This window comes from Gossypium hirsutum, chromosome D04 (assembly GCF_007990345.1).
Source record: "Gossypium hirsutum isolate 1008001.06 chromosome D04, Gossypium_hirsutum_v2.1, whole genome shotgun sequence".
Lineage (NCBI taxonomy): Eukaryota > Viridiplantae > Streptophyta > Magnoliopsida > Malvales > Malvaceae > Gossypium > Gossypium hirsutum.
The window spans coordinates 42,829,651-42,848,116 of record NC_053440.1 but is presented as its reverse complement, the minus strand read 5'-3'; the positions used below and the strand labels follow the sequence as shown (position 1 = coordinate 42,848,116).

General features: G+C 34.3%; 1 protein-coding gene across 2 annotated transcripts; it reads right to left on the bottom strand.

The window, feature by feature from the left end:
• Nucleotides 1-13,734: 13,734 nt before the first annotated feature.
• LOC107899655 (NAC transcription factor 25-like) lies at nt 13,735-15,460 on the bottom strand. 2 transcript variants are annotated; one of them, XM_041090672.1, is made up of 3 exons: nt 15,148-15,460; nt 14,743-15,029; nt 13,735-14,647 (listed from the first exon to the last, which is right to left on the bottom strand). In XM_041090672.1, the coding sequence occupies exons 1-3, from the start codon at nt 15,350-15,352 to the stop codon at nt 14,093-14,095; spliced, it is 1,047 nt and encodes a 348-aa protein (XP_040946606.1). In that variant the 5' UTR covers nt 15,353-15,460; the 3' UTR covers nt 13,735-14,092.
• Nucleotides 15,461-18,466: the final 3,006 nt, after the last annotated feature.

Genomic DNA, 18,466 nt, shown 5'->3' with positions numbered 1-18,466 from the left:
GAGCTCTAATCCAAAAGGCTAAAAGTAAATCATTTATTTTCTTAATCCTTCTCACTTCCAGAAAAATTACAAAATGACTTTTCTATGTTTTTAAAGCAAAGATATGAGTCCATGAATGTTTTTAATAAACGATTTGATTTTATTAAAACAACAAGTTTGGTCCACGAAATTCAGAAGAACGGGTTCGGGAGTCGGTTACGCACGAGGAAGGATTAGCACCTTCGATACGCCCAAAATTGGTACCTAGTTGATTACTTAATGTCTTAGTGTCGAAAAACTGAAAACTTTAAAGAAATTTAAAATACGATCCTTAAAAAAACTCGAGTGGCATGGATTAAAATTCAAGAGGATATTTGGCAATTTGGTTCAACGAGAAATCGAAACCCAGCACATTAGGGCACGTTCCTCGAATTTCCAAACGCAAAGCATTGCCTTATTTTGAAATTTTTGGAAGGATATTTAGCTATTTGGTTGAACGAGAAAAATCGAAACCCAGCACATTAGGGCACGTTTTCTCGAATTCCCAAACGCAAAACATTGCCTTATTTTGAAATTTTTTAAAAGGGTATTTAGCTATTTGGTTGAACGAGAAAAATTGAAACCCAACACATTAGGGCACGTTTTCTCGAATTTCCAAACGCAAAACATTGCCTTATTTTGAAATTTTTTAAAAAGGATATTTAGCTATTTGGTTGAACGAGAAAAATCGAAACCCAGCACATTAGGGCACGTTTTCTCATATTTCCAAATGCAAAATATTCCCTCTATTATTTTTTAGAAAAATCTTCATCTCGAGAAATCGACATATCATATCCAATGCATTAGGACACAACGTATCGAATTCCTGATACGAGAATACATGCCACAAAGTTTACTTATTTAAAAAGACATTTAATTATCTCGGGTTTAGAAAAGGGATCATGCCCAGTAAGTTAGGACACAATCTTTTCTTAATTCCCGAGATCGTTTAAAAACTTGAGTTTGAAAAGATTCGTGTATTTAGATTTATTATGAAAATCGAAGCCCAGTAAGTTAGGGTACGACCTTCTCGAATCTAAACACGAGATTTCGCTTATTCAAAAAAAATCGTAAAACACAATGTTAATATGGGTATCAAAATAATAAATACGACGATGTAAACATAACACGAATAACCACAACAAAATGATAAATAAATAGATAAAAGATGACAAAACAATTATACATGAAATAATAGACAACATTTCATAAAAATAATGATGAACACATAAATAAATATAAGATAAAGCAATAATAACAACACAAATATAAAATTGTAAAAGTAAAAATCTATATATGTATATATATAAAAATTATAAGATATGTGTATATATTCAAGCATGCACATATATTTATGAAAGTTAAAAATATGTACATGTATATAAGTTAAAAAATAAGTATATATATACATATATATTTGCATGTGAATTAAACTATATGGGCATATATACATATGTATATGTACGTAAAAATGAGAGGCATAAAAAAATATAAATTTATAACAAATAAAAAAATGTACATATATATACATCAAAGTTTGTAGCTAAAATAAACAATAATTATAAGTAAATAATAATATTATTATTAACAAAATAATGAATTAATCTAAAATTTAAAAATCATAAAAAATATAAGTAAATAAATAAAAATATATGGGAAAACCAAAATATCTTTAAACTTGTTACATAAATATAAATCGAAATATATAAATAATATCAATAGTAATAACAATAATGATATTATTAATTAATTAAAAATAAATAGCAAGTTTAAAGGGCTAAATCGAACTAAAAGACAAAAATTTGGGGCGGATTCGAAATAAATAAAAAGGGAGGGATTGATTTGAATGCGCGAATAACATAGAGGGACTAGAAGGGAAACTTTCCCTTCTCCTCCAAAACGCACAACTTCATTGAAGACCAAATCGAGAGAAAAATGAAATTTTGTGGCAAAATTGAAAAATAAAAACAAAATAGGACCCAATCATAAACAGCCTCAAAAGCAGAAGGACCAGGAGCGCAAATAACCCCTTTTATCCAGAAACACGCGGATCCTTGTCGGTTCGGGTCGGTCCGATCCATGTTAAAACAACGTCGTTTTAAGGCTTTCTGAACTCCTCCAAAACGGCGCCGTTTAAAATCATTTTTCCCTTCTTTAAACAAAAAAAATTTCAGAAAACCTCTCCTCTCTCTCTCCCTTCTCCGAGCACAGGCCCAAAATTCAGCGAAAGGTCCGCCGCGTCGCCGCCGCGCCGGCCACCATACACGGTGGTCGGAAAATTCAAAAGGTTAGATTTCTTTTTTTTGTATATGTATTTGTAGACTTTTTTTTTAAAAGAAAATACTAAAACAAATGTTAGTTTATATAGATATTTTGAAAAATGAAATTAAAAGAAAACTCAAAAAATAAAGTAAAAATAAAAATAAAAGTAAGTAAATGAAAAAGAAAAAGAACTCAAGAGCAGAAAAAAACGAAAATCACCTCTTTGCTTCTTTTATTTTTATTGAATCTGTTTTCTTTTCAAAAAAACCCCTAAAATACAGTAGTGAAATTCGCCCCCTATTACATTTGCTTCGACTTTTTAAAGCCTCCTCTTTGCTATTCTGCTGTTTTTTCTTTATTGTTTGCAGGCACAAGTGAGAGAGTTGGTGGCGATGGGACAGTGGCGGTGGTGGCAGTGCGGCGGCTTGTAGAGATGGTGGCAGGGCAAGTGGGGTGCGGCGACAGAGGCTAGGGTTAGGGGCTAGGGTTTCTTTGTTTCTTTCTTTTTTGTTTTTGGGTTTGGGCTAGGTTTTTCTTTATTTGGGCTTGTTTGTAATTTGGGCTTTGGGTTTTGGGCCAGTGTTTAGGTGGGTTGAGTTTGGGTTATTTTGGGTTTGTTTAGGTTGGGTTTTGATTTTGGTAATGGGCTCGTGCAAAAATTTGGGCTGTACAGCTGCCCCTCTTTGCTTCATTGTCGTGTAATGAGAATGAAGCAAAGACTAGGAAAGACCAAATTTGCCCGGTTTCGTCGATCCTTGACTTGTTCTGGACGCTTCTCTTCAAGTAGCTTCACTCCAGTCCACTGTGCCTTGTTGCTTCAATCCATTCTGCTGCAACTTCAGAGAGATCTGACTTGTAGCTTCAATCTTTTTCGCAGGAACTTCAGGGGACGAGGTTCGTGGTTTTAGTCTGCTCCAAACCTCAGTGAGATAAGTCTTATTGTGGTAGATTTAATCTGTCCTACAGCAATTTTAGAGGTTTAGGATTCATCATTTTAATCTACTCCACTGTAACTTCAAGGAGATAGGATTAGTAGCTCAGTCTGCTCCACTGTAACTTTAAGGGGATAAGACTTGTATCTTCAACTTGTTTTACTGCATCTTTAAGAAAATAAAGTCTGATGTGATCTACTCTACTGCAACTTCAAAGAGATAAGATCTGTGGTTTATAGCTTTAATCTGCTCTACTGCAACTTCAGAGAGATAAGATTTACTATCTTCAATCTGTTCGCCGAGGAAGTAAGATTCGTTGTTGTGGCTTCAATCTTTTAAATTGCAATGTCGGGGAAGTGAGATTCGTCGTCATAGCTTCAATCTGTTCTGCTGCATCGCCTGGGAAGTAAGATTCACCGTTGTGGCTTCAATCTTTTGAATTGCAATGTCGGGGAAGTGAGATTCGCCATCGTAGCTTCAATCTGTTCCGCTGCATCACCTGGGAAGTAAGATTCACTGTTGTGGCTTCAATATTTTAAATTACGATGTCCGGGAAGTGAGATTCACCGTCGTAGCTTCAATCTGTCCCGCTGCATCGCCTGGGAAGTAAGATTCACCGTTGTGGCTTCAATCTTTTGAATTGCAATATCGGGGAAGCAAGATTTGCTGTTGTGACTTCAATCTGTTCCGCTGCATTGCCTAGGAAATAAGAATCGCCGTTGTGGCTTCAATATTTTAAATTGCAAACTATGGTTTCTTCGATCTGCTTCACTATCGGTTCAGAAAAACAAGATTTGCCATCTTCATTGATCTGTTCTTTGGGGAACATGACCTGTATGAACCTATTTATGCCTAGTGATCATGATCGAAATGAATCAAAATATCTTGGCTAAATGTGTATGCATGAATGCAAAATGTCATGAAAATGATTTTTTAATGCTTAGGTTATCATTACTCAAAAGCTTATTAAGGTTTTATCTCCGATGTGCTATAACGCCTTCTTGCTCGGCTGGTGTATCCAATGAAACACTTAATCTGATTGCCCCTATTGTGAACGTCAAAGTTCAATCCATTAGGACGTAAAACAATGTACCATCATTCTCCCACTGTAACCCAAGGGTAGAAAAATATGGCTTTTCTCAATCCTCTCCTATCGCAATTCAAGGATACAGAATGTGGAGCTCTTTAGTCTTTTACCCCATTCCTAAGGTGTCATACCAAATGTTTATGCACAAAATGAGGAATTTCTTCTCTGAGGAAACCTCTTCCTATTGCCTGGTGGTTATTGCTTGCTTGTTTATTGAAGCCTTATTACTGATACGACATCTTATCATTTTGCTCAATCAATGTTTTTGACAACAAAATCCAAAGAGAAAGTCTTAATTTGGACTCTTCCTTCACAGTTTTCCATCCTTTAAACTTGGTACGTTCTAAACAATAGTCTTGTTTTAGGTTCCTGTATTATTTAGAAACTTTTAGAGTAATATGCAAAACTTCCCTTGTGAAAGTTTTATTAGTCCATTAATCGTTATTCCCATGCAACATGCTTATAGAAAGGGTCATAACAATGGATAAGAATAAAATTGGTTCTGAGCATAACTCGAAGTTATCAAGAATAACAAGAATAAAAAGAAGAATTGATTGGAACATGTATCTTGGAAAAGAAAGAAGTATTCCAAGAATAACAAATTCAATATAAATAGTATAAGGATGATGCCCCAGATATCGCAGCTTGAACTTCTCTGTACAAACTTTTTGAAAGACCATTCTGAGTTTGACATGTGTTTAGGAGATCTTCAGGACTTTGTCGATGATCCAAGATGTCGCCTACCTTTTCTTGTTGATTTAGGTATGGCAAGATCATCATATGCCCCGATCTGATCAAAATTTGAGCTGTTCTGATCACCATCATGCCCCAATTTGATCCAAAATTTGAGTCGCTCTGATCACTTCGTGCCCCAATTTGTTCCAAAATTTGAGCCGCCCTTTTTGGGTTTTCAACTCAAATCCCCTTTGGTCTCAAGGCGCCCTTTGCGGGTTTTCACCTTGGCCTCTCATTTTTTTTCTTTTCTTTTCTCTTCGTCTTCTTCTTCTTCTATTTTTTTTATTTTTTTTGTTTTTGTTTTCTTTTATTTTTATGTTTTTTTGAAACATTTTTGATTGACTCTAAACTCATAGGATTAGGCATGTCCTTGTTATCCCTTTCCAGCTTGGCATGAGGTTCTTTTTGTATGGGAAGGATCTTCTTCAATACCAGGTCCTTCTCATGGAATTCTCTAAGACGAACTTTTTTTTGAGCTCGCATCGTTTGCTTTTGGCGCATTTGACCATGATGGATAACTTTAAACATTCCTCTTTGATTGAGATTGGATCCAAAAACTCAGAGAGAAAGAATCTCGTCTTCAATAGGCAAAACCGCGATAGGCCCAAGAGAACGACATTGCCCCGGCAGAGTTTTTCTTTTAGGACCCAAGACACCCTTTGTGGGTTTTCACCTTGGTTTCTTCATTTTCAGGTAAAATACTTCTTGACTAAATTTGAATTCACCAGATTGGGCAAGTCTTTGGCATCCATCTTGGTTAATATCAGTGCTATTCCAGAACAGGCCTTTTTTACAACATAAGGTCCTTTCCAATTGGGCATCCACCTTCTCTAGGATGAATCTCTTTGTCGTAAGCTCACATCATTTGACCATGAAGGGAAGTTTTTAACATTCCTTAAACCAATGGGCCAGGTGTTGCCCCGGCAAAGGTCCTAGCTGACGTTTGATGAGTATAGAGGGTGAATGGTAACTTTCTTGTACCAATATTTACAAGTCTCGGTCATCTTTCTCATGATCTTTTTTTTTGGTTGCCTACGGCATCTGATATTTGAACAGACTAAAAACTTTTGACATTGTCTTTTTGTTTTTTGCTTTTCATCGACACCTGGTTTTTTTGAAAGGAATTTAATGACTTCGACCTTGTGACATTAGTATATGAAGCTATTTCCACTCTTTTAGTGAAGTAATCAAAGACCACAAAGATGAATTGATATTGGCTAAAAGCTTTTGACGAGATGGGCCCTATCACCTCCATGCCCCACATAGAGAAAATCTATGGGAAGGTCATAACATGAAGAGATGAGGGAACCACATAAATATTGACTCCATAAATGGCACTTGGTATAACTAATGCAACCCTCTTCCATGGTGGACCAGTAGTACCCGAATCTTATGATTTTCTTGGCTATTGCAAAACTATTAGCATGTATTCCTCAGACAACCTTATAGACTTCTTCTAATATTTTTTAGCTTCAACAGCGTTTACACGTCTAAGTAGCTGAGGCGAATCTTGATCATGTGAAATCATTTTTGAATTCTTAGAGTAACTCAATGACGTCTCGCTTTATCTCTGCGATAATGCAAACTCGGATCTTTACCTAATTCTCTTCTCCTAAGCTTACTGTCCACTGACTTTTGTAAGGTAGGATATATTTTTTCATCTTGTTCTATCATCCTTAATAAGTCTGGAGACAAGCTATAATCTATGTCATCTTCAAAGTCGTGAGATCCCTCTAAACACATGTCTCGCTCAAAAAGAGATTCTGAGTTTGTAACAGTGTCATTCATGTCGTTGATATTTAGGGACCTATTGTAGGTACAAAAGAATATACAAAGAATATATGAAGTTATGTACAATATGATTATGATTGCCATAATGATTTGGAAGAAAGAATAAAAGAATAAAAATAATCATTCATAAGAAATGAAAGAATATTAGTTCAAAAAGATCGCAAAGATGCATTTCCATTAAAATAATGATGTTCAGACATGAGCCTATTTCACAAAAGAGTTCTTGTTACCTCTAGGCTGAAAGCAACAAGTGTGTTCTAAATATTACTCTGAGTAAGCTCTAAATACTACAGGGATCTATTCTGTAGTCTAATTATTTAGAACACTCCTAAGTTTATAAGGGCGAATATCTAATGAGGTCCATCTTCAGTTGTCTTTTTCACAAATAACATTTATGTAAACATTTCCCAACTTCTTCATGCATTGTATTCACTCCATTATTAGTCATGACTGGGTAGCGGATTTTCTGCACTAGAGGAATCATCAAGTTTGACAATACTGATAAGTCTTTCAACCACCTTTTTAAAGGCAATGCACTTTCTTATAGAATGCCCCGTATTTCCCGCATGATATTCGTATTGTGCATTCATATCGTGCCATTTGGGGTACGGAGGCTGTGGGGGTTTTGAGTAGAAAGGGGAAACAATGTGCGCATCGAATAACTTTTTATACAGCTCCTTATACGTCATCGGAATTGGCATAAACTGGAGGTTCTCAGTACCTTGTTTCACACAAGGTTCTTGTCTAGATGAACCTTGCTAACTAGCAATCACCTTTCTTGGCTGTGCAATCGATTTGTTGTAAGTATTCACATTGCTCACCTCGTTTTCTTTCTTCTTTAAGTCTGACCTTCTATTATTTTCTCCAGCATCAATCTTTCCACTTCTCACGGCACTTTCAATCATTTCACCGCTCATGACTATGTCTGAAAAACTCTTCGAAGCACTTTCCAACATGTGGGTGATGAACGGGGCCTTCAATGTGTTGATGAAGAGCATCGTCATTTCTTTCTCTAGGAGTGGCGGCTGAACTTGGATAGGAACCTCCCTCCATCTTTGTGCGTATTGTTTGAAACTCTCGCTCGGTTTCTTCTCCATGTTTTGTAACGTAATTCTATCAGGGGTAATATCCATCACATGGCTGTACTGCTTCATAAAATCCTGCGCCAAATCCTTCCATGAGTGGATGTTGGCCCGACTCAATTGGTTGTACCATCTAGCCGCTGACCCGATCAAACTATCCTGAAAACATTGAATCAATAGTTGAACATTGTTGATGTATCCAGTCATCTTTCGGTAAAACATAGTGATATGAGCTCCGGGACAACTTGTCCCGTTATACTTCTCAAACTCCGGCATTTTAAATTTGGGAGGGATGACCAAATCAGGTACCAAACTCAAATCTTTAGCATCCATTCCTCGGTGGTAATCAACATTTTCCATAGCTTTAAACTTCTCCTCTAGCCATTTACACCGGTCTTCTATTTGTTTTGGCAGATCCACTTTTGCTTTCTCCATTTCTGCTACGTCATCGAGATCAAGAACTACGGGATTGGTAGGATTCTCTCTGGGGTTAGGACCTACTCCGATTTGAAAGTTCATTGGCATCTGAAACTACTGGGATCTGAGTGTAACGGAAGATTTGTGTGGGTACATCTCAACTTGAGTATGCACATGCGGAGGGGTAAAGCCTGGAGGGTAAAGGTGTTCATCATTATTTCCCTTTTCAGTATTAACTACGGGGTCCTTTCCCTTGTCGTTTCCTCCTCTCAACAGCTGCGTTAACTGTGCTATCATGTCATTCTGGGACTCTCGCATCTTTTCTGTCATATCTTGCTGAATTCTTTCCAGCCGCTCTTGTATTTGGTCTTGCATCTCTCTTTGGAGCTGTTCAAGCTTTTCTAATCTTTGATCCATGTTATTTGATTTTGCCCGAGTACTTTAAGGGTGTTGGTTTTCCAGGTTAACTGAAATAATTTTATTCAATTAGAGTCTTTTGATGGTCCTTAATGCACATGATGTTATGTAATGCAAATGCATGAATGCAAAAAGAGACTTTGATTCTTGGTTCAATTCTTATTAGAACAACTTTACTAGAAAACAATTTTCTTTACATAAAGCGGGTATATATATACGGCCTTGCCCTCATAGGCGGAGACATTCGATCCTCTTCATTCACGTGTTAAGATAAATCTCACGAACTTTTCAAAAAGACGTCTCGTCTATCTCCCTTTTGCTTGATCCGGGTCAGGACTCATTAATCACTCATCCTCGTGACGCTCGTTGTCTTCTCTTTAAGAAAGTTCAGCGGCTCTCAAATAATCTTTGTCATCTTGAATTCTCAGGCAATAGAGCAATGGTCGTGTAGTCCTCCATTAAACTATCATCCTTTTCTTATCACGTTTTCTTGGACCATATTCGGACAACCGTATTATTATCCACTTTATCAAGAAACTCATTTCCTTATGACAAGCTTTCTATTTAACAACCGAACGTGAATCAACACATCTTTTTATGATGAAAATGCAATGCAATCATAACAAAAAACAAAACAGGTTAGTACAAAGCAAAAGCAAGCAATAATAAATAAAACACCTATTCGGGTGACCACTAGGGGTTTGAAGTGGTTCTACCTAGGGTAGGCTCTTAGGTTCACTACATGAGGTTCGGCTCTAAAGCAAAGGTACCTGAACCAGCAGATTCCTCGATCCTCACCCATTATAGGCTCATACGGACCGAGTTCAGTTCAGGGGAATACATTTCCTTATGGATGCACGGAGATGAAAATCTCACGAAGACATAGGTACAGATGTATCCCGAAAGTGATCCGCTATCCTGCACGGAGGTGAAAACCTCATGAAGGAGTAGCATCTCACTCCCACTCAAAAAGGTGTGACCAAAGGTCATGCAATGCAATGTGCAGAGATATAAAAATTTAAAATACAAAACATGATGAAAACTATAACTCGAAACAAATGAAATGCAATGAGAGGATCCTATATTTAAATCAAATTTTCAACTTTCGAAAAAAAGACAAGAAATAATCAACTCGTGGCTTGACTCTCTTATTTAAAGTCCCTAGTGGAGTCGCCAAGCTGTTGACACCTATTTTTTTTATTGAAAACGGGGTCGTCTTGGGTTTTGGAAAATGAAAACGAAAACGGGAGTCGCCACCGATCCTTTTTTGATGAGGTGTGATCGGATCACCTCGAAAAGTGGTTGTTTTTACTAAACGATTTGATTTTATTAAAACAACAAGTTTGGTCCATGAAATTCAGAAGAACGGGTTCGGGAGTCGGTTACGCACGAGGAAGGATTAGCACCCTCGATACGCCCAAAATTGGTACCTAGTTGATTACTTAATGTCTTAGTGTTGAAAAACTGAAAAATTTAAAGAAACTTAAAATACGATCCTTAAAAAAACTTGAGTGGCATGGATTAAAATTCAAGAGGATATTTGGCAATTTGGTTCAACGAGAAATCGAAACCCAGCACATTAGGGCACGTTCCTCAAATTTCTAAACGCAAAACATTACCTTATTTTGAAATTTTTGGAAGGATATTTAGCTATTTGGTTGAACGAGAAAAATCGAAACCCAACACATTAGGGCACGTTTTCTCGAATTCCCAAACGCAAAACATTGCCTTATTTTGAAATTTTTTAAAAGGATATTTAGCTATTTGGTTGAACGAGAAAAATCGAAACCCAGCACATTAGGGCACGTTTTCTCGAATTTCCAAACGCAAAACATTGCCTTATTTTGAAATTTTTAAAAAAGGATATTTAGCTATTTGGTTGAACGAGAAAAATCGAAACCCAGCACATTAGGGCACGTTTTCTCATATTTCCAAATGCCAAATATTCCCTCTATTATTTTTTAGAAAAATCTTCATCTCGAGAAATCGACATGTCATATCCAATGCATTAGGACACAACGTATCGAATTCCTGATACGAGAATACATGCCACAAAGTTTACTTATTTAAAAAGACATTTAATTATCTCGGGTTTAGAAAAGGGATCATGCCCAGTAAGTTAGGACACGATCTTTTCTTAATTCCCGAGATCGTTTAAAAACTTGAGTTTGAAAAGATTCGTGTATTTAGATTTATTATGAAAATCGAAACCCAGTAAGTTAGGGTACGACCTTCTCGAATCTAAACACGAGATTTCGCTTATTCAAAAAAAAAATCGTAAAACAAAATGTTAATATGGGTATCAAAATAATAAATACGACGATGTAAACATAACACGAATAACCACAACAAAATGACAAATAAATAGATAAAAGATGACAAAACAATTATACATGAAATAATAGACAACATTTCATAAAAATAATGATGAACACAAAAATAAATATAAGATAAAACAATAATAACAACACAAAAATAAAATTGTAAAAGTAAAAATCTATATATTTATATATATAAAAATTATAAGATATGTGTATATATTCAAGCATGCACATATATTTATGAAAGTTAAAAATATGTACAGACATGTATATAAGTTAAAAAATAAGTATATATATATATACATATATATTTGCATGTGAATTAAACTATATGGGCATATATACATATGTATATGTACGTAAACATGAGAGGCATAAAAAATATATATATTTATAACAAATAAAAATGTACGTATATATACATCAAAGTTTGTAGCTAAAATAAACAATAATTATAATTAAATAATAATATTATTATTAACAAAATAATGAATTAATCTAAAATTTAAAAATCATAAAAAATATAAGTAAATAAATAAAAATATATGGGAAAACCAAAATATCTTTAAACTTGTTACATAAATATAAGTAGAAATATATAAATAATATCAATAGTAATAATAATAATATTATTAATTAATTAAAAATAAATAGCAAGTTTTAAGGGCTAAATCGAACTAAAAGACAAAAATTTGGGGCGGATTCGAAATAAATAAAAAGGGAGGGATTGATTTGAATGCGCGAATAACATAGAGGGACTGGAAGGGAAACTTTCCCTTCTCCTCCAAAACGCACAACTTCATTGAGGACCAAATCAAGAGAAAAATGAAATTTTGTGGCAAAATTGAAAAATAAAAACAAAATAGGACCCAATCGTAAACAGCCTCAAAAGCGGAAGGACCAAGAGCGCAATAACCCCTTTTATCCAGAAACACGCAGATCCTTGGCGGTTCGGGTCGGGTCGGTCCGATCCATGTTAAAACGACGTCGTTTTGAGGCTTTCTGAACTCCTCCAAAACGGCGCCGTTTTAAACAAAAAAAATTTCAGAAAACCTCTCCTCTCTCTCTCCCTTCTCAGAGCACAGGCCCAAAATCCGGCGAAAGGTCCGCCGGTGGCCAGAAAATTCAAAAGGTTAGATTTCTTCTTTTTTTTTTGTATATGTATTTGTAGACTTTTTTTAAAACAAATGTTAGTTTATATAAATATTTCAAAAAATGAAATTAGAAGAAAACTCAAAAAATAAAGTAAAAATAAAAATAAACGTAAGTAAATGAAAAAGAAAAAGAACTCAAGAGCAGAAAAAAATGAAAATCACCTCTTTGTTTCTTTTATTTTTATTGAATCTGTTTTCTTTTCAAAAAACCCCTAAAATACAGTAGTGAAATTCGGCCCCCTATTACATTTGCTTCGGCTTTTTAAAGCCTCCTCTTTGCTATTCTGCTGTTTTTTCTTTATTGTTTGCAGGGACAAGTGGGAGAGTTGGTGGCAATGGGACAGTGGCGGTGGTGGCAGTGCGGCGGCTTGTAAAGATGGTGGCAGGGCAAGTGGGGTGCGGCGGCAGAGGCTAGGGTTAGGGGCTAGGGTTTCTTTGTTTCTTTCTTTTTTGTTTTTGGGTTTGGGCTAGGTTTTTCTTTATTTGGGCTTGTTTGTAATTTGGGCTTTGGGTTTTGGGCCAGTGTTTAGGTGGGTTGAGTTTGGGTTATTTTGGGTTTGTTTAGGTTGGGTTTTGATTTTGGTAATGGGCCCGGGCAAAAATTTGGGCTGTACAATGAACTCGGACGAAATGGAAAAAAAATTGAGAAAGGTGAGGGATTGGGCAGAAGGATAAGGTGAGAGGTAGAGGGGGAGGGGGTGGTTCGGGGATATTAAGTATTTTAATTAATAATATTAAAATAAAGTTTAAAATTATTTTTCTTTCTTATTTTTAATACACGTGGCGTGCAATGATCGGTTAGATTGATAAAAATAAATGGTGTTAGTCACGTACCTAAAAAAAAGTATGATTTTAGCTAACAATTTTCAGGTAGCAATTAAGTTAAAAAAAATTAAGTATCAAATAGGTATAAATTACTAAATTGAAGGTCTAAAATGTACATTAACCCTTTGTCAACGATAATTTAATTCAAATTTCCTGAAATAACCTTATCATTCAATAAAGGAAAGACATTTTTCAATAGAAACAGGAAACAAAGTGAAAAAGGATAAATACAAGCTGATATAAAGCAATAAATAAGAAGGTACTCCCAATCGATGGTTAAAAATTTGTTATGAATAAAATATTTAAAAACTTTTGACGAAGTTTTTAAATATGTTTTCTTTTGTAAAATTTAATTAATTAAAATATTAAAAAAAAGTTGGTGTTTTTATTAAAATAGAGAGTATAATTTTTTGAAAAAAAAAGTTTTTAAAATATTTTAAGAAAAAATAACTTCTCTAGAAACAAAGGGAATTTTTGGTTTCATTTAGGAGCCCTACATTTGTGGTTCCATGTTGTAGTTTTCTTTTTGGGCATAAAAACAGACAATGATGCTGAAAATAAGATGCAGTTCCAGAAAACTTTGGAATAAAATGCATTGGAGCGCCAAATGGTGATTTTTTTTTTTTGGAGTTTAGGTAACAATGTTTAAATTTTGTAATAAAAAAAACAAAAAAAAAGAAAAACAGAAGTACATTGATACAATAAAACCATGTAGTTGTAATACTATGTGTGTACAATGATAGAAATTACATGAGCTTTAGTCTGAGCTCTGGTGTAGCCAGTATGGCATTTATTGTTTTAACATATGTACTTGTAATACTATGTATGTACATTGATGCAAATTACAATCTGAAATTTTTAATAGATAAAGATAAATGAAGATCTCGAAATCACCCTAGTAATTTACGTACAAATGTATCATCTCCACCCGGGCCGTAAGTAGAAACTACTGTATATCTAACTGCACACCTTCACCTCAACAAACTATAGAAACCATTGATTATTTTATGTACACCTTTTTTTACCCCATATGTATAATCCCATGCTTTCTTTAGTCAGTTTCAGTAAAATCCGGGAGATTAAGTTGTTGATCATACTGCATCATTGAATTCCATTGATGTGGACTAGAATCACTGTTTTCCAAATGGTTTGATCTATAAAAGTTCATTTCACTGCAATCTTTCTCAGTATTCTTGAGCTTCTTACAGCTAGTTGGGACAAAACTACCTTTTTCCATGGACTCTCTTTTCAAAGGGTTAAACAGGTTTTGTAGGGACGAAAATGAAATCTGCATGTTGTTGTTGCCAGAATTGGCTTCCTGGAGGGATGTGCAAGATTTGTCACTGCTTTGGAAGCTAATGCTGGAGGTTGAGTCGAAGCAAGGAAGGTCTTGAGATGCAAAAATGAAAGGCAACATAGGGCAGTCATTGAATAGGTAGGTTTTGCCCATTTCAACGTTGTGGTTTGTGTTGGAAGGCCATGGCTCAATGGAATTGGGGACATAGAAGCTATCAGCTGGTTCATGACTGCTAATATTTCTATCTTCCCAACTGTTCCTTTGTATGCTGGCTTTTTGCCTCACTCGACAAAGCACCCAATCATCTAACTGTTAACATAAAAAAAAGAAAAGAAAATCGATTATCATCATTCATAATTCATCACATAAATTAGCTATACGGTCCACATGGTCTTAGTTGTTACCCTCATAGACCCTTTTCGTTTGGGAGTCCAAATCATGGTTTCAAGCAGCCTATACTCGTGCATGATCCACTCTGTCTTGGTCCCTTTAGGTGGACGTCCTTTGTAGAATACCAGAGCTTTCTTCACTCCAATACTCTTGGTTCCACACGACGTTAGGATCGGTCTATCCGTCCCCGTCGCCTTCCAATACCCCGAAGCTGCCGCTCTATTAGGCCTCGCCCCGTTCGGATACTTCCGGTCTCTTGGAGAGAAAAAAAACCATTCATCTTCTCCGAACGAAGCTTTAACTATATATATATAGATAGATAGATAGATAGATAGATCACAAATAAACAAACCAGATAGAACTAATCAGTACAGTTTACAAGAACCCTTTCTAATTAGTATACATATGCATATACATACTTGGAAGCTCCCATGGATTATATTTGTATAAATCAATCTCAGCTATAATAGAAGCTGGAAGAGGGTTGGAAGTCACTTTGTTTTTCAAGTAATGGACTATGAGCTCTTCATCAGAAGGGTGGAATCTAAAACCTGGAGGAAGCTGGATCTCCGATGAGTTATTACCAGCAGCTGGTATTTCCTCCATTGAAGAGCCACCCAACATTATTATTGCTATTATTCTTGGAGTTGGAGATGATGATCAAATAATGGACGAAAAATTAAAAAGAAAAAAGAAAAAAGAAAAGAAAAAGAACCCTAGGGATTAATGATCTCTCCACCGATACTATCGATTGGAAATAGTTGTAAATATAGGAAGAGTACCGTGCAAAGATTATATAGGGTGGTTCCTCTACATATATCTCCATGCAGATGTGGCCGTTGTTTAAGGCTATTAATAAAAAAAATTGGCTAAAAAAAACCTTTTTGTAAAATTTCATGGAAAGAGATTGGAAAGCTACGGATTTGTCCATATATTTGAATCCTGTTTGGAACAGAAATTCTTGGATAGGCATGTTTTGTCACAATGTGTATGCCAAACCGGTTCCAAGTACTTCACGTCATCATACCATAACTAGGCCAAATCTACAACTGATTTCAGCAGTCAGTCATGTATATATATTAGGGTTGGAACCTAAGGCCCCCTGTGCATTGGAGCCCCCCTTTGATATTGTCTGCTAATGCTAAGTGCCAACGTATTGGCTTATTTTACGAGACATGAGAATAATGAACTTACAGAGGATACTTACCTCATTAATTTCGATCATGTTTTTGTGACACTTACTTGTCTTGATTAGGGGCCACCTTTAAAATCTTACAAATTTAAGTTAATTTTATACTCTGATTGTCTAAGAATAATAAAATTATGATTATCAACTTTATAATTTGATTTTGCCCCAAGATTTTTTGCTTAACCCCATAAGCATTTGCCAATCAAGAGGCTACAGAGAAATAATAATAATAATTCCAAAAATAGAGGTGACCGAAGGAATACTAATTCCAAAAATTGAGTGTTATATATGGACAAAAGAGCATTTGTGAAATGGACTGGCAAAAAGATTTTTGCACTTATTATTGCTACATATGAAGAACAAGAGTGATTGGACCTTAATAAAAATATTTTGATGATAAGATGTTTTTTTAAAGGGAAAATTGTTGAAGAAGAACAAGAGTGTCGGTCAAGAATGACTGTCGACCATAAACAATTTATGGCTAAACCTACTTGGTATGCAATATCTTATTTTGATTGAGCTTCATCTTCATCTTTCTAATTTCATACATAATTTGTCCTGCGCTTGATCCAATTATATACTTTGGCTCTACCATCCACTTCCCTCTATACTTGTTTCTATCTCGAATGGTTTATTGAAATAATTTTATTTTTTTAATTTTAATTTAGTTTAATTTGATTTGAATTTAAGTAATTTAAATTGTGAGTAAAATATTAATGTTAACATATTTTAAAAATATTTTATAATGCAAACAATGAAAATGAGTGAATCCAACCAATTTTGAGTCCAAACATGAAAAGTTTTCAGAATTATGTATCAAAATTTAATTAAATTTGTTAGGTCTAAAATCAATAATTGCAAGTAGAAATTGAGTAGTGTCAGAAGCAGTGCTACCCACTACTTTAGGTATTGGTGAAGAACAAAGTAGAAAAACAATATACACTTGATGTGTTTCCACAGTTCAGTTTTCCTCTATCTATAAGGCCTTACATAGAGAGATAATCCACTATTTAACACCTCATACAACAAGTGATTACAAGCATTGACAACCACTAGATTAACAACCTCAATTTGGTACCTAAGATCTAGATAACTCTCCTTTAAGTTTTCCCCTAAAAATTTAGGATAAAAATCAAGTGACTCACTTTATTACTTACAAAATGCACTATGAAAAACAAGTTTTAAATTACAAAATAAGTGCTAAAATTCTCCACGCTCTTTACCTATGCAAGCCTTTTAATATATAAGAGTTTAATGCTTGTTAAGATTGTAATACCCAATTTTAGCCTGGGCTCACAATAATAAAATAAAGTCTAAGTCTAGTACAAAATTATACCATTTGGCCCGATCGGAATGACCCATTACATAAAAAGGTTGAAGGTCCATCTACAAGCTTATGGAAAAATAATCTTCAAGGATATGCAATCTTAGATATGATATGCAATCTTGGAAGATATGATTTTATAATCTTAGAGATTTAATTTGTAGATACCCTTTAATCTTAGCCGTTGATGTAATTGATCTGTACTGTTGGATTAGGGGAGGCTCAACTATAAATAGAGGCCTCTCCCTTCATTGAGGGGGAGGAAAAAAATCAATAAAAAAAGAGAGAACGATTGGCAGTTTTTTAAAGGTGGCTTATTGTTTTTTTATTACTTATTTACGATTTTAAAAAAGGGAGAAGGTGATACCATTGCGAAATTTATTTATTTATTTAGCCCTAATAAAGTGACGCGTTTCAAAAGATGGAGATATTTTCCCATTCGAGCCCTATGAGTTATTCGCGCCTTTTAATTGGGCCCTTCATTTTTTTCCTTGAATTCTGTTTGGAGTTCAATTTAAATCCTTGTTAATTCAATGTGCTTGATTTCTTACACCACTATTTTTTTAAAATATATTTAATTTTAAATCTAATACTATTTTAATGATTAAGCTTAGTATTTTCCATTTATTTTACGTTTTATATGTATTATGGCTATAAGTTTATTTAATTATATGTATATATTACCATTTTAAAAAAAATATAATGTATCATTATTTTGAAATTCAATATATATTGCTATTATTTCGATTTATCACACTTTTTTATATTTTAGGTAAATTCAACATGATTTGTATATATTCTTTGATATCCCTATTTTGTAATATATTTTCGAAATTCACTTTACATATCTACATGTCTTAAAGATTTATATGAAAATGTTTTTATACAATACTATTTTATATATACATATATAATTTGTAATAAATTATTTTTATTCTATATATTATTGATTTCATATTATTTTATCTATTACCTATAAATTCTCTCTTAAATAGGTTTATGTATTTTCTTTCGAATTCATTTATTATTTATCATTCATTAGTGTATGTTTTATTGACGAATTATCGCTCCATGTTGTATATTATCATTTATCGCATTCTATTCGTTAAAAAGGCTATGTTCGATATCATTCAAGCATCAAAATCATTTTATTCAGAAATTTTTAAAATTGAGATAATACTCGTATTTAGGATTTTCAAGGAAATTGAGCACTAACGTATTAGGT

What these genes read in the sequence shown, in the direction of transcription:
- LOC107899655 (XM_041090672.1), bottom strand. Translation starts at nt 15,352, where the DNA reads ATGTTGGGTGGCTCTTCAATGGAGGAAATACCAGCTGCTGGTAATAAC. An exon ending in TAATCCATGGGAGCTTCCAA is followed by an intron (nt 15,030 to 15,147) that starts GTATGTATATGC and finishes ATATATATATAG; the next exon opens with TTAAAGCTTCGTTCGGAGAA. An exon ending in AACGAAAAGGGTCTATGAGG is followed by an intron (nt 14,648 to 14,742) that starts GTAACAACTAAG and finishes TTATGTTAACAG; the next exon opens with TTAGATGATTGGGTGCTTTG.